The 21545-nt window shown below is 39.9% G+C and overlaps 1 protein-coding gene and 1 long non-coding RNA gene across 3 annotated transcripts; both read right to left on the reverse strand.

Annotated features, from left to right (window-relative positions):
• Positions 1-3427: 3427 nt before the first annotated feature.
• Positions 3428-16784, reverse strand: LOC135533612 (sialoadhesin-like). The gene is made up of 12 exons (XM_064960902.1): positions 16617-16784; positions 15900-16244; positions 15489-15716; positions 14986-15345; positions 14666-14875; positions 14249-14512; positions 13522-13785; positions 13162-13419; positions 12916-13003; positions 12756-12810; positions 6245-6474; positions 3428-4552 (listed from the first exon to the last, which is right to left on the reverse strand). Exons 2-12 carry the CDS (start codon positions 16165-16167, stop codon positions 4462-4464), a joined length of 2316 nt encoding a protein of 771 aa, XP_064816974.1. The 5' UTR covers positions 16168-16244; positions 16617-16784; the 3' UTR covers positions 3428-4461.
• Positions 16785-16803: 19 nt separating this feature from the next.
• On the reverse strand, positions 16804-21289 carry LOC135533613 (uncharacterized). Of its 2 annotated transcripts, none has more exons than XR_010454557.1 (4): positions 21056-21289; positions 17619-17696; positions 17011-17355; positions 16804-16826 (listed from the first exon to the last, which is right to left on the reverse strand). It is a non-coding gene; the product is annotated as an uncharacterized LOC135533613 (long non-coding RNA). The 2 variants fall into 2 exon arrangements; XR_010454556.1 differs by lacking the exon at positions 21056-21289 and adding an exon at positions 18888-19148.
• Between the last annotated feature and the right edge of the window lie 256 nt (positions 21290-21545).

A 21545-nucleotide genomic window follows, 5' to 3' on the forward strand; every position in this document is an offset into this window, starting at 1 on the left:
TCTCTGTTAGAAAATGGACAAGAACAAAGATGGTGTGGTCACCACTGAGGAATTTCTGGACAGGGTGCCCATATTTAGCCCCACAGCCTCCACCCCCGTGCTCTCCTCTATCCCCAATCACAGACTCATTAGGGCTGTCAGGTGGGTAAAACGTACCCCTCCATGGATCTCCACTCTCCCATCCGTCCCTAGCCCCCCCCCCCCAAAAAAAATAGAGACTCCTACCTGGGTAGATCTTTACAACAGTTTGGTGGGCAATAGGTACACCTCCATGGGTCTCCACTCTCTCATCCACCTCTAGCCCATCTCTGCCCCCCAAAATAGACACCCCCACCTGGGAAGGTCAGACAACAGTTAGGGGCTCAAGAGCCACGCCATGTTGGAGACCATATCACTCATTCTATATGACATCACATTCTCACTAAACAATGATGTAATTTATTCTCTAACTACTAGTTGGACAAAATGAGACTGTGAGGAACCCTACAGGACGATCCAGGATTCCAACAGAGAAGACGACATAGGGAAATGTATGTTTTAGATCTGTAAGAGTTAATTTGGAAGAGGGAACTCCTAACACCCATATCTGCTTTTGGTTAGGTTATAATGATGGTAGAACTCTTTCCATGTTCTAAAAATAATGTGTGCATTGCATGCTTATGTTTCACGTGTTAGTCATCAGTTATCTTGCTTCCATCCTTCTTCCTGTAACCTGCTGAACATAGTACATCCAGCTGTCATAAATGTATGTATGGTCTTGGTTAATGTACTCTTTCTAAAATAGAGTATAGTCTGAGTGTCATATGGCCTGGGTGTCATCTCTTAATGTGCATGTCCTTGCTATTTCAGCCTGGCAACCAGACCTATTTAATGCTCAGCTCTCTCCTTAATGGTTCACTCCAACATGCCCCAGGTTATTAGTGAGTTAATTGTTGCATGATTTAATTCAATCACGTAATCAATTAAACGTTAGGTAATCTATTTGATAAAATAACATGTCATCACATGAATGACAGTCAGACACTACAAAGTGAAAAGAAACGTTGCATCAGAACATTGAGGCAAAATATTACCATAACTTTGTCATAAAACCAATAACAAATGTATATGAAAATATCAAATAAACATATATTATGTGTATCATCTGTAATGGAATAGTACAGTACTGTATAATGTAATAGAATATAAACAGTACTGTATACTGTCATAGTACTACTGTATAATGTAATAGAATAGTACAGTACTGTATAATGTAATATACTAGTACAGGACTGTATAATGTAATAGAATATAAACAGTACTGTATACTGTAATAGTACAGCACTGTATACTATCATAGTACTACTGTATAATGTAATAGAATATAAACAGTACTGTATACTGAAATATAATATAAACAGTACTGTATACTGTAATAGTACAGCACTGTATACTATCATAGTACTACTGTATAATGTAATAGAATTTAAACAGTACTGTATACTGTAATAGTACAGTACTGTATACTGTCATAGTACTACTGTATAATGTAATAGAATATAAACAGTACTGTATACTGTAATAGTACAGTACTGTATACTGTAATAGAATATAAACAGTACTGTATAATATAACAGAATATAAACAGTACTGTATAATGTAATAGAATATGAACAGTACTGTATACTGTAATAGTACAGTACTGTATAATGTAATAGACTATAAACAGTACTGTATACTGTCATAGTACTACTGTATAATGTAATAGAATATAAACAGTACTGTATACTGTAATAGTACAGTACTGTATACTGTAATATAATAGAAATGGTACTGTATAATGTAACAGAATATAAACAGTACTGTATAATGTAATAGAATATAAACAGTACTGTATACTGTAATAGTACAGTACTGTATAATGTAATAGTATAAACAGTACTGTATACTGTAATATAATAGAAATGGTACTGTATAATGTAACAGAATATAAACAGCACTGTATACTGTAATACAATAGAAACAGTACTGTATACTGTCATAGTACTACTGTATAATGTAATAGAATATAAACAGTACTGTATACTGTCATAGTACAGTACTGTATACTGTAATATAATAGAAATGGTACTGTATAATGTAACAGAATAGTACAGTACTGTATAATGTAATTGAATAGTACAGGACTGTATAATGTAATAGAATAGTACAGTACTGTATAATGTAATTGAATAGTACAGGACTGTATAATGTAATAGAATAGTACAGTACTGTAGAATGTAACAGAATGGTACTGTAGAATGTAACAGAATATTACTGTAGAATGTAACAGAATATTACTGTAGAATGTAACAGAATGGTTCAGTACTGTAGAATGTAACAGAATGGTTCCGTACTGTAGAATGTAACAGAATAGTACAGTACTGTAGAATGTAACAGAATGGTTCAGTACTGTAGAATGTAACAGAATAGTTCAGTACTGTAGAATGTAATAGAATAGTTCAGTACTGTAGAATGTAACAGAATGGTTCAGTACTGTAGAATGTAATAGAATAATACAGTACTGTAGAATGTAATAGAATAGTTCAGTACTGTAGAATGTAACAGAATGGTTCAGTACTGTAGAATGTAACAAAATAATACAGTACTGTAGAATGTAACAGAATGGTTCAGTACTGTAGAATGTAATAGAATAGTTCAGTACTGTAGAATGTAACAGAATGGTTCAGTACTGTAGAATGTAACAAAATAATACAGTACTGTAGAATGTAACAGAATGGTTCAGTACTGTAGAATGTAATAGAATAGTTCAGTACTGTAGAATGGTACTGTAGAATATAAGTATTGTTCCTGTGAGCGAACATCAAGAAGAAATGAAAACATATATTTAGAATGTTCTCAGCCTTCATATACAATATAACTGGACATCGAGGCTGTTTCAGAAATACAAAGCAAAGTTATTGTGTTCAGATTCTGTTCCATGTTACTTAAAACATGAAAGGAAAAACATAAAAATGATTTACAAGGTTCTGTATATTATTCTGTATAATGAAAAGTGCTTGACAAATGTAATTTATTATGATTATTATCTTATTCATCATAGTTTAAAAGTCAAAACTGACTCTAGATCAGCAGTCCAGTGTGAATACAGTAGTCCTGTGGCTCAGTTGGTACAGCATGGTGAATGGGTCCCAATGGGACCACCGGCATGAAAGATGTATCCACACATAATAAGTCACTTTGGTTAAAAGTGTTTCTAAATGGCGTATCTTATGATAGAATAATATCACTTAGTTGGACTATACAGGTCCAGATATACAGGGTGTTACGAATCCCTTTTGGCCCGACAGTCTAGGGGGGATGGTAATGAGACTCGTAACATAACTCATGCAAATTATTATTGTGACAAAGGAAAAGTGTGAACGAAATAAGCACGACAACTGAAATCTACCGTCAAACTCTAGGTTTATTTATAAACACACGGTAATGGGGGGAGCAGGAAAAGGGGCTGAGCTGGACCCAAGGAAAGAAACAATAAGTATTCAAAAACACCCTGAGCTAGACTAGCCTACTTTAACAACAGCTAACTAACCAAAAATACAGTGGGTGGTCCGCCCAGTTCTAACTAGTGTATTTAACAAAGTTCACCTACGGGTAGTGTATGCCCATGGGCGACTTGTCTTGGTTTCCCCCTTTTCCACCAGCAATCAAACACAAACACCATAACCAAAAACAATACTCACAGGTGATGACAAAGTGCTATGAGGTGCTTAAACAAAAGAGAGGTTACGACACAAAGCGAGAGTGAAACACAGAGACCTACAGACATGGCATTTACAGAGAGATTGAGCTGAGCTGGGCTGGGCTGAGCTGGGCTCTAGAACAAACAAATGATGGGGTTTTTAAACCATGGGGAAAGAACTGTGATAGGTTAGGAAATATGAGGAGGTGTGTCTTCTGATTGATGATTGATTGGGGAGTGATGATTTTCACCTGTGAGGGGAGAAGGAGAGAAAAGAAACACACACAGGATACACACACACACACAGGATAACTGTATCCGTAACACAGGGTTTATGTCAAACTTGTGTTCAGGTCTTCTTGGTTCTGGGTTTGGTGTGTTCAGGTCTTCTTGGTTCTGGGTTTGTTGTGTTCAGGTCCTCTTTGTTCTGGGTTTGTTGTGTGTGTTCAGGTCCTCTTGGTTCTGGGTTTGTTGTGTTCAGGTCCTATTGGTTCTGGGTTTGTTGTGTTCAGGTCCTCTTGGTTCTGGGTTTGTTGTGTTCAGGTACTCTTGGTTCTGGGTTTGTTGTGTTCAGGTCCTCTTGGTTCTGGGTTTGTTGTGTTCAGGTCCTCTTGGTTCTGGGTTTGTTGTGTTCAGGTCCTATTGGTTCTGGGTTTGTTGTGTTCAGGTCCTCTTGGTTCTGGGTTTGTTGTGTTCAGGTACTCTTGGTTCTGGGTTTGGTGAGTTCATGTCTTCTTGGTTCAGGGTTTGTTGTGTTCAGGTCTTCTGGGTTTGTTGACTCTACTATAGTTCTCAGAAAAGTCCTCCTCAGCTGCTTGTGCTGCCGTGGGTCTGAAGAGAGAGAAACAGAAATGTAACAGTCTGCATCCACTAAAAACCTTCATATACTCGTTTTAGTGCATTACTTTGACCAAGGCCTATATGGCTCTGGTGAAAAGTAGTGCACTAAATTGGGAATAGGGTTCCATTTGGAACACATACCAGTTCCTCAAAACCACCACACTCTCATTCATTGTTGGGTTTGTAAGGAAATGCCATTACTAGTGGCCACTAGGGGTCAACTCTTTCTCTTATTAATGACGTCATGGTCTTCTCGTCCAATAAGCAGCGGCATATGAATGAGCTGTAATCAAGAATAAAGCTTGTTTACAACCAAATCTAGAAACATAAGTAACTGGAATGTTATAGGAGGGTCAGATTTTCTTTGGGCGAATTCACTCGTTTTTGAGAAACTATCCCCAACCATCTATTCACTTCCTCATCCTCGTTGTTCAGGAAGTGGGCTCCAAAAACACCCCCCGAAAAAAACTTTTAGGAACTAAAAAGCTCTAAGTAGTCTATAGTGATGCATGTCTTCAGATGTTGTACACATAAAATGTGTCTTTCTGAACTTAATCTGTAACGTTATGTTCCATGTTGTTGAGACTTGAACGATGCTTCTGGTCCGTTCTAGCAGCCTGATACATGGAGAATAGAACAGTTGGACGGAGAAACAGCAGGAGTCACACAAAACGGAATATACCGTTGTGGATACAGTTCAGAATGACACAATGTCATGTGTACAACTGCAACATCTAAAGACCTGCATCACTATACTGAGATATTTCTGTTTCGAAAAGGATGGATTTGGGTGTTTTTGGAGCATTTGTTCATGTTTTTTCAGAGCCTCCGTACTGCACAACGAGGATGAGGAAGTGAATTGCTGGTTTCCTAAAACAAGTGAAATTGCAAAAAAAGGTGTCTGGACCCTTCTGGGAACATGGCATTTAGATACAAAATAGACATTTGGTTGTAAAAAAGCATATTTCTCCTTTAATGTGGTGTATTCACAATGCTCTATAATTTGCTCTATGTTGTTTTAATGTGGTGTATTCACAATGCTCTATAATTGGCTCTATGTTGTTTTAATGTGGTGTATTCACAATGCTCCAGAAATGTCTCTATGTTATTTTAATGTGGTGTATTCACAATGCTCTATAATTGGCTCTATGTTGTTTTAATGTGGTGTATTCACAATGCTCCAGACATGTCTCTATGTTATTTTAATGTGGTGTATTCACAATGCTCTATAATTGGCTCTATGTTGTTTTAATGTGGTGTATTCACAATGCTCCAGACATGTCTCTATGTTATTTTAATGTGGTGTATTCACAATGCTCCAGACATGTCTCTATGTTATTTTAATGTGGTGTATTCACAATGCTCCAGACATGTCTCTATGTTATTTTAATGTGGTGTATTCACAATGCTCCAGACATGTCTCTATGTTGTTTTAATGTGGTGTATTCACAATGCTCTATAATTGGCTCTATGTTATTTTAATGTGGTGTATTCACAATGCTCCAGACATGTCTCTATGTTATTTTAATGTGGTGTATTCACAATGCTCCAGACATGTCTCTATGTTGTTTTAATGTGGTGTATTCACAATGCTCTATAAATGTCTCTATGTTATTTTAATGTGGTGTATTCACAATGCTCCAGAAATGTCTCTATGTTATTGTAATGGCAGACTATGCTCACCGGGTGGCAGCACTGGGGAGGTTGAATTTCACAGCATCGTACTGGACATCCTGTTTCTGGGGTTTACACAGCTGGACGGTGGAGTACAGAGGCACTTCCTGGTTTTTGGAGTGAGAGAAGTGGACTCTGGCATAGTGAACATCATCCTGGTCGACTGTGGCTGCTGTCTGTGCTGCAGTAGAGGCTGTGGACATGCTTGAGACGTTTTCATACACTGGACTAGAGTCTCCCTGGTGGGAAGAGGACAGACAACATGATGAGTAGAAATGTTCCTCAAAGCAAAACACATAATCTGATGCTAACAGACTCACCTGTACATTCTCTGTTTCCAACAGACTCACCTGTACATTCTCTGATTCCAAAAGACTTACCTGTACATTCTCTGATTCCAACACTCACCTGTACATTCTCTGATTCCAACAGACTCACCTGTACATTCTCTGATTCCAACAGACTCACCTGTACATTCTCTGTTTCCAACAGACTCACCTGTACATTCTCTGATTCCAACAGACTCACCTGTACATTCTCTGATTCCAACAGACTCACCTGTACATTCTCTGATTCCAACAGACTCACCTGTACATTCTCTGATTCCAACAGACTCACCTGTACATTCTCTGTTTCCAACAAACTCACCTGTACATTCTCTGATTCCAACAGACTCACCTGTACATTCTCTGATTCCAACAGACTCACCTGTACATTCTCTGATTCCAACAGACTCACCTGTCCATTCTCTGATTCCAACAGACTCACCTGTACATTCTCTGATTCCAACAGACTCACCTGTACATTCTCTGATTCCAACACTCACCTGTACATTCTCTGTTTCCAACAGACTCACCTGTACATTCTCTGATTCCAACAGACTCACCTGTACATTCTCTGATTCCAACAGACTCACCTGTATATTCTCTGATTCCAACAGACTCACCTGTACATTCTCTGATTCCAACAGACTCACCTGTACATTCTCTGATTCCAACAGACTCACCTGTATATTCTCTGATTCCAACAGACTCACCTGTACATTCTCTAATTCTAACAGACTCACCTGTACATTCTCTGTTTCCAACAGACTCACCTGTACATTCTCTGATTCCAACAGACTCACCTGTACATTCTCTGATTCCAACAGACTCACCTGTACATTCTCTGATTCCAACAGACTCATCTGTACATTCTCTGATTCCAACAGACTCACCTGTACATTCTCTGATAGTAACAGACTCACCTGTACATTCTCTGTTTCCAACAGACTCACCTGTACATTCTCTGATAGTAACAGACTCACCTGTACATTCTCTGATAGTAACAGACTCACCTGTACATTCTCTGATAGTAACAGACTCACCTGTATATTCTCTGATAGTAACAGACTCACCTGTACATTCTCTGATTCCAGCAGACTCACCTGTATATTCTCTGATTCCAACAGACTCACCTGTACATTCTCTGATTCTAACAGACTCACCTGTACATTCTCTGATTCCAACAGACTCACCTGTACATTCTCTGTTTCCAACAGACTCACCTGTACATTCTCTGTTTCCAACAGACTCATCTGTACATTCTCTGATTCCAACAGACTCACCTGTACATTCTCTGATTCCAACAGACTCACCTGTACATTCTCTGATAGTAACAGACTCACCTGTACATTCTCTGATTCCAACAGACTCACCTGTACATTCTCTGTTTCCAACAGACTCACCTGTACATTCTCTGTTTCCAACAGACTCATCTGTACATTCTCTGATTCCAACAGACTCACCTGTACATTCTCTGATAGTAACAGATCACCTGTACATTCTCTGATTCCCACAGACTCACCTGTACATTCTCTGTTTCCAACAGACTCACCTGTACATTCTCTGATAGTAACAGACTCACCTGTACATTCTCTGATAGTAACAGACTCACCTGTACATTCTCTGATAGTAACAGACTCACCTGTACATTCTCTGATAGTAACAGACTCACCTGTATATTCTCTGATAGTAACAGACTCACCTGTACATTCTCTGATAGTAACAGACTCACCTGTACATTCTCTGATAGTAACAGACTCACCTGTACATTCTCTGATAGTAACAGACTCACCTGTACATTCTCTGATAGTAACAGACTCACCTGTACATTCTCTGATAGTAACAGACTCACCTGTACATTCTCTGATAGTAACAGACTCACCTGTACATTCTCTGATTCTAACAGACTCACCTGTACATTCTCTGATTCCAACAGACTCACCTGTACATTCTCTGTTTCCAACAGACTCACCTGTACATTCTCTGTTTCCAACAGACTCATCTGTACATTCTCTGATTCCAACAGACTCACCTGTACATTCTCTGATAGTAACAGCCTCACCTGTACATTCTCTGATTCCAACAGACTCACCTGTACATTCTCTGATTCCAACAGACTCACCTGTACATTCTCTGATTCCAACACTCACCTGTACATTCTCTGTTTCCAACAGACTCACCTGTACATTCTCTGATAGTAACAGACTCACCTGTACATTCTCTGATTCCCACAGACTCACCTGTACATTCTCTGATTCCAACAGACTCACCTGTACATTCTCTGATTCCAACAGACTCACCTGTACATTCTCTGATTCCAACAGACTCACCTGTATATTCTCTGATTCCAACAGACTCACCTGTATATTCTCTGATTCCAACAGACTCACCTGTACATTCTCTGATTCCAACAGACTCACCTGTACATTCTCTGATTCCAACAGACTCACCTGTATATTCTCTGATTCCAACAGACTCACCTGTACATTCTCTAATTCTAACAGACTCACCTGTACATTCTCTGTTTCCAACAGACTCACCTGTACATTCTCTGATTCCAACAGACTCACCTGTACATTCTCTGATTCCAACAGACTCACCTGTACATTATCTGATTCCAACAGACTCACCTGTACATTCTCTGATTCCAACAGACTCACCTGTACATTCTCTGTTTCCAACAGACTCACCTGTACATTCTCTGTTTCCAACAGACTCATCTGTACATTCTCTGATTCCAACAGACTCACCTGTACATTCTCTGATAGTAACAGACTCACCTGTACATTCTCTGATAGTAACAGACTCACCTGTACATTCTCTGATAGTAACAGACTCACCTGTACATTCTCTGATAGTAACAGACTCACCTGTACATTCTCTGATTCTAACAGACTCACCTGTACATTCTCTGATTCCAACAGACTCACCTGTACATTCTCTGTTTCCAACAGACTCACCTGTACATTCTCTGTTTCCAACAGACTCATCTGTACATTCTCTGATTCCAACAGACTCACCTGTACATTCTCTGATTCCAACAGACTCACCTGTATATTCTCTGATTCCAACAGACTCACCTGTATATTCTCTGATTCCAACAGACTCACCTGTACATTCTCTGATTCCAACAGACTCACCTGTACATTCTCTGATTCCAACAGACTCACCTGTATATTCTCTGATTCCAACAGACTCACCTGTACATTCTCTAATTCTAACAGACTCACCTGTACATTCTCTGTTTCCAACAGACTCACCTGTACATTCTCTGATTCCAACAGACTCACCTGTACATTCTCTGATTCCAACAGACTCACCTGTACATTATCTGATTCCAACAGACTCACCTGTACATTCTCTGATTCCAACAGACTCACCTGTACATTCTCTGTTTCCAACAGACTCACCTGTACATTCTCTGTTTCCAACAGACTCATCTGTACATTCTCTGATTCCAACAGACTCACCTGTACATTCTCTGATAGTAACAGACTCACCTGTACATTCTCTGATAGTAACAGACTCACCTGTACATTCTCTGATAGTAACAGACTCACCTGTACATTCTCTGATAGTAACAGACTCACCTGTACATTCTCTGATTCTAACAGACTCACCTGTACATTCTCTGATTCCAACAGACTCACCTGTACATTCTCTGTTTCCAACAGACTCACCTGTACATTCTCTGTTTCCAACAGACTCATCTGTACATTCTCTGATTCCAACAGACTCACCTGTACATTCTCTGATTCCAACAGACTCACCTGTACATTCTCTGATAGTAACAGACTCACCTGTACATTCTCTGATTCCAACAGACTCACCTGTACATTCTCTGTTTCCAACAGACTCACCTGTACATTCTCTGTTTCCAACAGACTCATCTGTACATTCTCTGATTCCAACAGACTCACCTGTACATTCTCTGATAGTAACAGATCACCTGTACATTCTCTGATTCCCACAGACTCACCTGTACATTCTCTGTTTCCAACAGACTCACCTGTACATTCTCTGATAGTAACAGACTCACCTGTACATTCTCTGATAGTAACAGACTCACCTGTACATTCTCTGATAGTAACAGACTCACCTGTACATTCTCTGATAGTAACAGACTCACCTGTATATTCTCTGATAGTAACAGACTCACCTGTACATTCTCTGATAGTAACAGACTCACCTGTACATTCTCTGATAGTAACAGACTCACCTGTACATTCTCTGATAGTAACAGACTCACCTGTACATTCTCTGATAGTAACAGACTCACCTGTACATTCTCTGATAGTAACAGACTCACCTGTACATTCTCTGATAGTAACAGACTCACCTGTACATTCTCTGATTCTAACAGACTCACCTGTACATTCTCTGATTCCAACAGACTCACCTGTACATTCTCTGTTTCCAACAGACTCACCTGTACATTCTCTGTTTCCAACAGACTCATCTGTACATTCTCTGATTCCAACAGACTCACCTGTACATTCTCTGATAGTAACAGACTCACCTGTACATTCTCTGATTCCAACAGACTCACCTGTACATTATCTGATTCCAACAGACTCACCTGTACATTCTCTGATTCCAACAGACTCACCTGTACATTCTCTGTTTCCAACAGACTCACCTGTACATTCTCTGTTTCCAACAGACTCATCTGTACATTCTCTGATTCCAACAGACTCACCTGTACATTCTCTGATAGTAACAGACTCACCTGTACATTCTCTGTTTCCAACAGACTCACCTGTACATTCTCTGATAGTAACAGACTCACCTGTACATTCTCTGTTTCCAACAGACTCACCTGTACATTCTCTGATAGTAACAGACTCACCTGTACATTCTCTGATAGTAACAGACTCACCTGTATATTCTCTGATAGTAACAGACTCACCTGTACATTCTCTGATTCCAGCAGACTCACCTGTACATTCTCTGATTCTAACAGACTCACCTGTACATTCTCTGATTCCAACAGACTCACCTGTACATTCTCTGTTTCCAACAGACTCATCTGTACATTCTCTGATTCCAACAGACTCACCTGTACATTCTCTGATAGTAACAGACTCACCTGTACATTCTCTGATTCCAACAGACTCACCTGTACATTCTCTGTTTCCAACAGACTCACCTGTACATTCTCTGTTTCCAACAGACTCATCTGTACATTCTCTGATTCTAACAGACTCACCTGTACATTCTCTGTTTCCAACAGACTCACCTGTACATTCTCTGATTCCAACAGACTCACCTGTACATTCTCTGATTCCCACAGACTCACCTGTACATTCTCTGTTTCCAACAGACTCACCTGTACATTCTCTGATTCCAACAGACTCACCTGTACATTCTCTGATTCCAACAGACTCACCTGTACATTCTCTGTTTCCAAAAGACTCACCTGTACATTATCTGATTCCAACAGACTCACCTGTACATTCTCTGATTCCAACAGACTCACCTGTACATTCTCTGATTCCAACAGACTCACCTGTACATTCTCTGATTCCAACAGACTCACCTGTACATTCTCTGTTTCCAACAAACTCACCTGTACATTCTCTGATTCCAACAGACTCACCTGTCCATTCTCTGATTCCAACAGACTCACCTGTCCATTCTCTGATTCCAACAGACTCACCTGTACATTCTCTGATTCCAACAGACTCACCTGTACATTCTCTGATTCCAACACTCACCTGTACATTCTCTGTTTCCAACAGACTCACCTGTACATTCTCTGATTCCAACAGACTCACCTGTACATTCTCTGATTCCAACAGACTCACCTGTACATTCTCTGTTTCCAACAAACTCACCTGTACATTCTCTGATTCCAACAGACTCACCTGTCCATTCTCTGATTCCAACAGACTCACCTGTCCATTCTCTGATTCCAACAGACTCACCTGTACATTCTCTGATTCCAACAGACTCACCTGTACATTCTCTGTTTCCAACAAACTCACCTGTACATTCTCTGATTCCAACAGACTCACCTGTACATTCTCTGTTTCCAACAGACTCACCTGTACATTCTCTAATTCTAACAGACTCACCTGTACATTCTCTGTTTCCAACAGACTCACCTGTACATTCTCTGTTTCCAACAGACTCACCTGTACATTCTCTGATTCCAACAGACTCACCTGTACATTCTCTGTTTCCAACAGACTCACCTGTACATTCTCTGATGTGTCTCTTGTGTCAGAGGTGGATTTGGAGGCCTTCTTCCTGGTTTACACATTAATTAATACATTTATTATTGAACGAATCAATGAACAAAGTAAGTTAATAAAAAAGAGTTGGAATGAAATAATCTTTAACATAATCTCTCACCTGAACCACATGAGTCCAGAGAGACAGAGGATGAGAACCAGAACCACTGTGATTCCTCCAGCTGCAGTCAGGACTGAGGTTGGTTTCACTATAATAAAATAGGGATGATATGGGAACAATATTTGTTAACTGATCTAATCTGAATGTATATATAATTATAACACAAAGTATGATAAGCCAAAGTACAACTATTAATATTAGCTTGAAACATAATTTTGTGTAGAAATATATAAGCTGAAACTTCACCTGGTATCATCAGAGCTGTAGAGTTCCTAGATCCTCTTCTATTCCAGGCCTCACAGTGGTAATGTCCACTGTCCACTGACTTGAAGTTACTGATGTTGTACATCTGTCCACATCCATTTAGAAAAGTCTCATTTTGAAAGTACCAGGTGTATTTGTCCACAGGTGGGTTGGCATCACTGCTGCAGGTCAGAGTCACTGAACTGCCCTCCACTATTTCACCAGAGGGACTGACTGACACTGAGGGGTTCTTTGGGCCATCTGGTGGACGATATTTAACAACAGTGTTTTAAATAGTGTTTTACTTGTTATTGAAATATGAATTTAAATGTGATTCTCTGATTAAAGATGAGGTGAACTTACACTGAACGTCCACAAACACAGAAGAAGAGTTGAGTCGTCCATATTTATTCTCAGCCTCACAGTAATATTCTCCTCTGTCCTCAGAGCTGATGTTAGTGATGCTGTAACTCTGTCCTGATGCTTTTGGTGAGGTTACGTTCTTCTTGTACCAGGTGTATTTGTCCACAGGTGGGTTGGCATCACTGCTGCAGGTCAGAGTCACTGAACTGCCCTCCACTATTTCACCAGAGGGACTGACTGACACTGAGGGGTTCTTTGGTTTATCTGATGTAAAGGAGAATTTGTCAGAGGGATATGACTAGTATATTTACCACAGTAGTATATTTACCACAGTAGTATATTTACCACAGTAGTATATTTACCACAGTAGTATATTTACCACAGTAGTATATTTACCACAGTAGTATATTTACCACAGTAGTATATTTACCACAGTAGTATATTTACCACAGTAGTATATTTAACACAGTAGTATATTTACCACAGTAGTATATTTACCACAGTAGTATATTTAACACAGTAGTATATTTACCACAGTAGTATATTTACAAATGACATGTCATGTCAAAAATAAATTATCTGTTTAGTTAGAGAACTATCTAAAACTCTAACTTACACAAAATGTTAACAAATACTCATTTGGAGATGATATGCTTAAGGACTACTTCATTTAATTATAATTGTTTTGCTACCTTCTCATTGAAACACTGAGCAGTACTTTACTCACATTTCACATCCATGTTGATGGTCCCAGACCTGTCTGTCCCCATCTCATTCTGGGACTCACAGTAGTACTCTCCACTGTCAGATGACTGGATGTGACTGAAGACATGCTGTGGTCCTGTCATACTCTGATAGTCACCTCCATTCTTCTTGTACCAGGTGTAACTCTGGACAGGTGGGTTGGCATCACTGCTGCAGGTCAGAGTCACTGAACTGCCCTCCACTATTTCACCAGAGGGACTGACTGACACTGAGGTCTTTGGTTTATCTGATGTAAAATACCAAATGTTTTGTCAAAGTAATATTAATGAGTAAAAAAAATATATTTTTGTTCTGTAATGATTGATAAAGTAAGAGGTCTCTTTTGCCTGAATACATGATACTTGCTAAGTAGAATACTGTACTATTGTGCTGTACTCACACACTGCAGGAGAGCTGAGACGGCCTTTTACAGCACAGAAGTAGCTGTCTGCATCCTCACTGCTGATGGAGTACATGGGGGAGGAGACACCTTGTACATTCTGTCCATTCTTGTACCAGATGTAGGTGGGGTTGTCAGTCAAAGTACAGGTGGTGCTACAGGTCAGTGTCTTCTGTCCTTCTGCAGCAGGAGTCACCTTCACCTGCAGACCTGAAACAATATGTATAAAACCACATACACCTCTGTGTTAACAGGATGGTTAATATATTTATCCTGTAATTCAATATGATTTACAGTTGTATCATACAGTGTAGTATTACCTGTGACAGACAGAGTTGTTCCTGGGAAACTATGACCCCATTCAATGTTGTCTGTTTTAAAAGTGAAGCGATACTCAGCTGAGTCGTCCTCTCTCAGATCTGAGATTCTCAGGGTGGAGGGACCTTCGTTTCTCCGTGTCTCTTTGTCAGGGTACTTCACACGACCTGCATATCCTGGGTCTCTGGTTAGGTCCTCAGGGGTCGACTTGTCCCTCCACCTGTCACTCTGTTTAGGACTAAACCAGACTGATGTGGTGGAATAATAACCAACAGTACAGGATATGTCCACTGTTGACCCCTTCAAGACACAGATTCTCCTCTTGGTGTAAGTCACTCTGTAGCATCTCTGACCCTGAACACCTGAAACACAGTGACATATCAAGAGGTCAACTGGATTATATTCTCAGTTCTAGAAATCTAGAAATGCTAACAGTTCTCAAATGACAAAGTGAAACCAACACACACACAGGTTGTACAGTATTGTTAATTAAAGAAACACTCACACACTGCAGGAGAGTGGAGAGCCTTGTGGCCTTTTACAGCACAGGAGTAGCTGTCTCCATAGTTACTGGAGACTGAGTCTTTGTACTGGGGGGAGGTGCTCTCATCTAGACGTTGTCCGTTCTTATACCAGATGTAGGTGGGGTTGGGGTTACTCAGAGTACAGGTGGTGATACAGGTAATTGTCACCCTATTTTGCCAGCTTGAATAAGTCACCTTCACCTGCAGAGCTGGAGTAGATCACAGCATTAAACCCTGCATCACCTGTTCTATAGTTTAATCACATGATGCAAGACATTCTCAAACTCATTTCATTCTGAAATCTGTTTCATATATACAAATCCAATTTCTAGACCTAAATGGACAGTAGATATTAATTGAACAGACTAGCAGCATAAAGCATATTACTGTACCTGTTACAGACAGAGTGACTCCAGGATCTCCATAAAATTTCCCTCTGGTCTGATCTGTTATAAATCTGAACCAATACGTAGCTGAGTCTCTCTCTCTCAGGTCTGTGATTTTCAGGGTACAGTCTTTCTTCTTATCTCCATGATACTCCAGACGACCTGCATACTCTGGGTCCTGACCTAGATCTTCAGGTTCTACACCAGTCCCCCATTTAGTGAACCAGAGTGTTGTTGTGACTTTACCTCTGGGATATGTGTAAGAGCAGGACATCTCCACTGTTGACCCCTTCAAGGTACAGATACTCTGAGTGGTGTATGTAACACTCCAGCCATCCTGACCCAGTACCACTGAAACACACAGTCACAACACAACACAACATTTATTAAATAAAAATTATTCCAAAATGGCTTTCACTAACAAGATGGTTTGTCCACACTTTATTGCCATAGTTACTGAGTTGGGTGTGAATGGGAACAACAGATACGCATCGCTCAATGAGTGAAAGAAAACTATGTAAAATTACGCCAAACAGACCAGCAGAATAACATTAACATTGTAGAAATGTCTGTCAATTGAAAAACAGGGCAACTGAAACAGTTCTTTGTGCCGTCTGGATAACATCGTGAAGGTTAGTCTTCTCATTATGAATTGGTGTCAGTATTGTATTGGATGCATTGGATGATTTTGACAGACTTTAAAAGTGTATCAGTCACACTCACACACTGCAGGAGAATTGATGCCTTTTACAGCACAGTAGAAGCTGTCTTCAGTTTGAAAGTAGAAAGTGTATGAGGGGGAGGAGTCCTCTTGTACAATCTTACTGTTCCTGTACCAGGTGTAGGTGGGGTTGGGGTTGTCAGTCAGAGTACAGGTGGTGATACAGGTAAGTGTCACCTGACCACCTTGAGTGGTCACCTTCACCTGCAGGTCTGGAGTAGATAACATTAAACCCCATCAATGTTCTGTTGTTCATTCAAATGAGGTAGGAGACATTCTCAAATCATCAATTCAGACATTCCTATTAAAAATCATATTTATATTATTTCAATACAGATCAAGACAATTTCCCAGAAGCAATTAAACACATTAGGATTATACACAATGTCACTGTACCTGTAACAGACAAAGTGACTCCAGGGCTCCCAAAATATTTCCCTCTGGTCTGATTTGTTATAAATCTGAATTTGTACGTAGCTGAGTCTCTCTCTCTCAGGTCTGTGATTGTCAGGGTGTGTCCATTCATCTTATCACTACGGTACATCACACGACCTTTGTAGTCTGGGTCATCTAACAGACTGACATAATTTTCCACATCATACATTTCAGTGAACCACAAGGTTGTTGTGACTGTACCACTGGGATATGTGTAAGAGCAGGACATCTCCACTGTTGACCCCTTCAAGGTACAGATACTCTGAGTGGTGTATGTAACACTCCAGATATCCTGACCCAGTACCACTGAAACACAGTTAGACATCACAAGGACGTTACATTAAGTTCAAGGTCTTGTGACTCACACTAACACTTTGTTCCATAGTTGCTGAGTTGAGTGTGAATGGAAACCACAGATAAGCTTCACTCAGTGAGGTGTGAAAGATAACTGTTTAAAGTGAAGTGGGGACGCCAAATGTGTTGACAGTAGAACATAAAAATGGTTATGCTTTTAGAAATATCTGTAGATCGATAAACAAGGCAACTTAAAGATAAGAATGAGACCATACCTGTCACAGACCAGAGAAAGACCACCAACACACTTCCTGCTGTTCTCAAGGACATTGTTGCATCTCCCACCCTGCAGTCTTAGAAACATAAACAACAACTCACTCTATAGCTGGTGAATAACTCCACCTGATACATTGAAGTAGAAACTGTAAATGGGGTACAGGGCCTCATTACTGAAAATGAACCAGGCTCATATTGTGTTGTGTTGTGTTGTGCTACATGGTTGTCTATGTGATTACTGTCTGTCTGTAAGTCTACTGCACTTTGTATGTATGTAATGTGTGTGATGTGTTGCATGTCTGTCTACGTCTGTCTACTTAAGATAATATGTTGTATGATGCAAAAATAAACTCCTAATATATACAATAGTCATTATCATCATCATCATCGTCACTATAATCAACATCAACATCATTAACATCAAGTTCATCAATCAAAACCCCAAATACAGGAGGATAAATGTTCAATCCTCTACGGTCCATCAAGTTGTACAGCAGCCTAAAGACTGACCACCAGGTTCAATATAGCTTCTACCCTAAAGCTGTGAGTCTAAACAGCAAGTGACTCGCACACGCACACACACACACACACACCATCTGTAGGGAAGCCCATAACTCCCATGGAGTCTGTATTAAAGTCTAGAGAGCTGGTTGTTATCATATAAAATCAAATGTATTTATACAGCCCTTCTTACAACAGCTGATATCTCAACGTGCTGAACAGAAACCCAGCCTAAAACCCTAAACAGCAAGCAATGCAGATGTAGAAGCACAGTGGCTAGGAAAAACTCCCTAGAAAGGCCAAAACCTAGGAAGAAACCTAAAGAGGAACCAGGCTATGTGGGGTGGCCAGTCCTCTTCTGGCTGTGCCGGGTGGAGATTATAACAGAACATGGCCAAGATGTTCAAATGTTCATAGATGACCAGCATGGTAAAATAATAATAATCACAGGCAGAACAGTTGAAACTGGAGCAGCAGCATTGGATGTAGAATATATGTAGAAAAGTTAAAACACACATCCTACACAGTATAGATGTCAACCCTCCTCCCTATCAGTCTGGTCCTAAAGGGCCCTCAGATAAACCCACTGCGTAACACACAACCACACCGGGGGAGACACTTTATGAATACTGGCCCTGATATAACAACCAAAACACAGCTCAAAACACAGCATGAAGTAAAATGATACAATAACCTCAAGAATATGACTAATGACTGAAAACACATAACCAATAACTATATTTCAAGATATAGTCAAGAGTAGTTACAGAGTGAAGTGAAGAGGAGAGGTCTTGTACAGTGAGTCAACTGTCTGGTAGTGAGTGAAAACAAGAAGTAAGTGTTGAAACCTTATAAAAGCAGTCAGAACACAAGTAGTGGATGCAGAACTGTCCTTCCTGTTTATTAAAGACATTAACATCCACGACAACCAGACCAACACGCCAGAAAAGGGCTGTTACTGTAATAGAACAGAAATTGTGTAAAAGACAAGTCTGGGCAGATATTTATTTTATTTAAAAAATGTGTCAATTTTCACTGTGGTCTTTTATACTACATACAGAACCATGTAAACAATGTGTTGACTATACTATTTATAACGTTAACATTTTAATGACCTACCTTGAACCTTCTGAGTTCTGCATATACAGGTCAAAGTTCCATGATGTTATTCAATTAGAACCCATTCCATTTTAACACCCATGACCATCACTCCTCATCAGCTGCATCAAAGTGGTACTGAAGGTTCAGTGATCTAGACTAGAGCTCCACCTACTGGCATCTCAACATTACTGCAGCCTCCAGTCCTCATGATGTCCTCATTCATTTGGGAAGTAATGGGAATAAATTGAATGATGTTCCTGTCATTCCAGCCATTAAAATGATCCCATCCACCTATATACCAGCCTCCTCTGTTGTACAGTGCTGGTAGAAGCTGTATCTAGGAGAGGCATGATTGAACATCACCGTAGCCCGCTGTACTGACTGTGTGGTCTATTGTAGTCTGCTGTCCATAAATATTGCCATTTAGTTATCAAAAGCAATGTACAGTCTTTGTGCATATATTTTACCTATGGGTGGTCCCAGGAACGAAACCCATAACGTTGCAGGTGCCATGTTCTACCAACTGAGCTACAGAGGAACATATTCTGAATAGTGTAATGTGCATATATAGATTTCTGATATGATTCAGGAGGCCTGTCAGAGGACAGACAGGAAAGGAGAACAGGGAAGTGATACTGAGTGTGTGCATCTAAACCAACAAAACCACAACCCACCATCACTGTCTCATGTTTATACTACTCCTAAACACAACCCACCATCACTGTCTCGTGTTTATACTACTCCTAAACACAACCCACCGTCACTGTGTCTCATGTTTATACTACTCCTAAACACAACCCACCATCACTGTCTCGTGTTTATACTACTCCTAAACACAACCCACCGTCACTGTGTCTCATGTTAATACTACTCCTAAACACAACCCACCATCACTGTCTCATGTTAATACTACTCCTAAACACAACCCACCATCACTGTCTCATGTTAATACTACTCCTATACACAACCCACCATCACTGTGTCTCATGTTAATACTACTCCAAAACACAACCCACCATCACTGTCTCATGTTAATACTACTCCTATACACAACCCACCATCACTGTGTCTCATGTTAATACTACTCCAAAACACAACCCACCATCACTGTGTCTCATGTTAATACTACTCCTAAAGCTCTTACGAAGCATCCACTCAATCACTCTTAATCTTACTGTCACTCTTACTTGAGGCCATTTTCAAAATGTCTCCACAGCAATTGTTTTGCTCTCAGTGCTCTTAAAACAGCAGGCACACGTCTTGTGAAACCACATGAACAATGTACATCCCATCGTTTGTAGCACACAGCGTCGCTCAGTATTTGTCAAGGGTGGCAATCATTTTGGAGACTGTATATCTAACAATCAGATTAATATGTAAAAATACATTTACACACACACACATGGACAGAAACATCACATCACACACGTTTTCCTCACCCTGTTATACTATGACAGTGAACACGACCCTATAGAATTGAGATCCGTCCCCCTTTCGGCAGAAATGCATCTGGGTATTACTGGCAAACTCTACTAATCATGCTTTAAACATGCCACTGAATAAACTGAACTAAACTAAACACATGAAAACACAGTCCAGGGTCAGTATTCACAATGTGTATCAGAGTAGGAGAGCTGATCTGGGATCAGTTTAGCCTTTTAGATCATAATTATATGGACCGTCTGAGACACTTTATGAATACAGGCCCTGATGTAACAACCAAAACACAGTTCAATATAAACCAACAAGTACAAAGATACAGGCAGTCATGTGATGTTTGGCTAAAAACAGCAAAAATAAAACTATATTTCAAGATATCATCAAGTGTACTTACAGAGTGAAGTGAAGAGGAGAGGTCTTGAACAGTTAGTCAACTTACTGTCACTGAATGGAAACAAGAAGTAGTCTACTGTAAGTGTTAGTAGAAGCAGGCGTAGCCTATGTGTGAGTTCTGTGGTTGACACATTTTAAAGTAGCCTAGTCAGGGCATTAACATGCAGGAACAGCATGTCACATAAGGTGATGTTACTGTATCTAAATAGAAAATGGTCTAAAGTCAGAATACTGTAGTTACATTTCTTTATTTGAGGAGTGGACCTACATGTTTTACAAGAGACAAAATGTGACCCATTCCCATCACTCCTCATCAGCTGATACTGAAGGTTCCAGAACAGATGAAAGGGGAGTATCTTTGGTTCCAGTGTTCTAGACTAGAGCTCTCCCTACTGACATCTCTACATTACTGCAGCTTCCAGGCCTCATATGTCCCTTCTTGTCCGATGAAAATATACAAAATAGAAGGTAAAATAACATGACGCTGCTGT

The sequence above is a fragment of the Oncorhynchus masou genome, unplaced genomic scaffold (assembly GCF_036934945.1).
Source record: "Oncorhynchus masou masou isolate Uvic2021 unplaced genomic scaffold, UVic_Omas_1.1 unplaced_scaffold_2510, whole genome shotgun sequence".
Classification (NCBI taxonomy): Eukaryota; Metazoa; Chordata; class Actinopteri; order Salmoniformes; family Salmonidae; genus Oncorhynchus; species Oncorhynchus masou.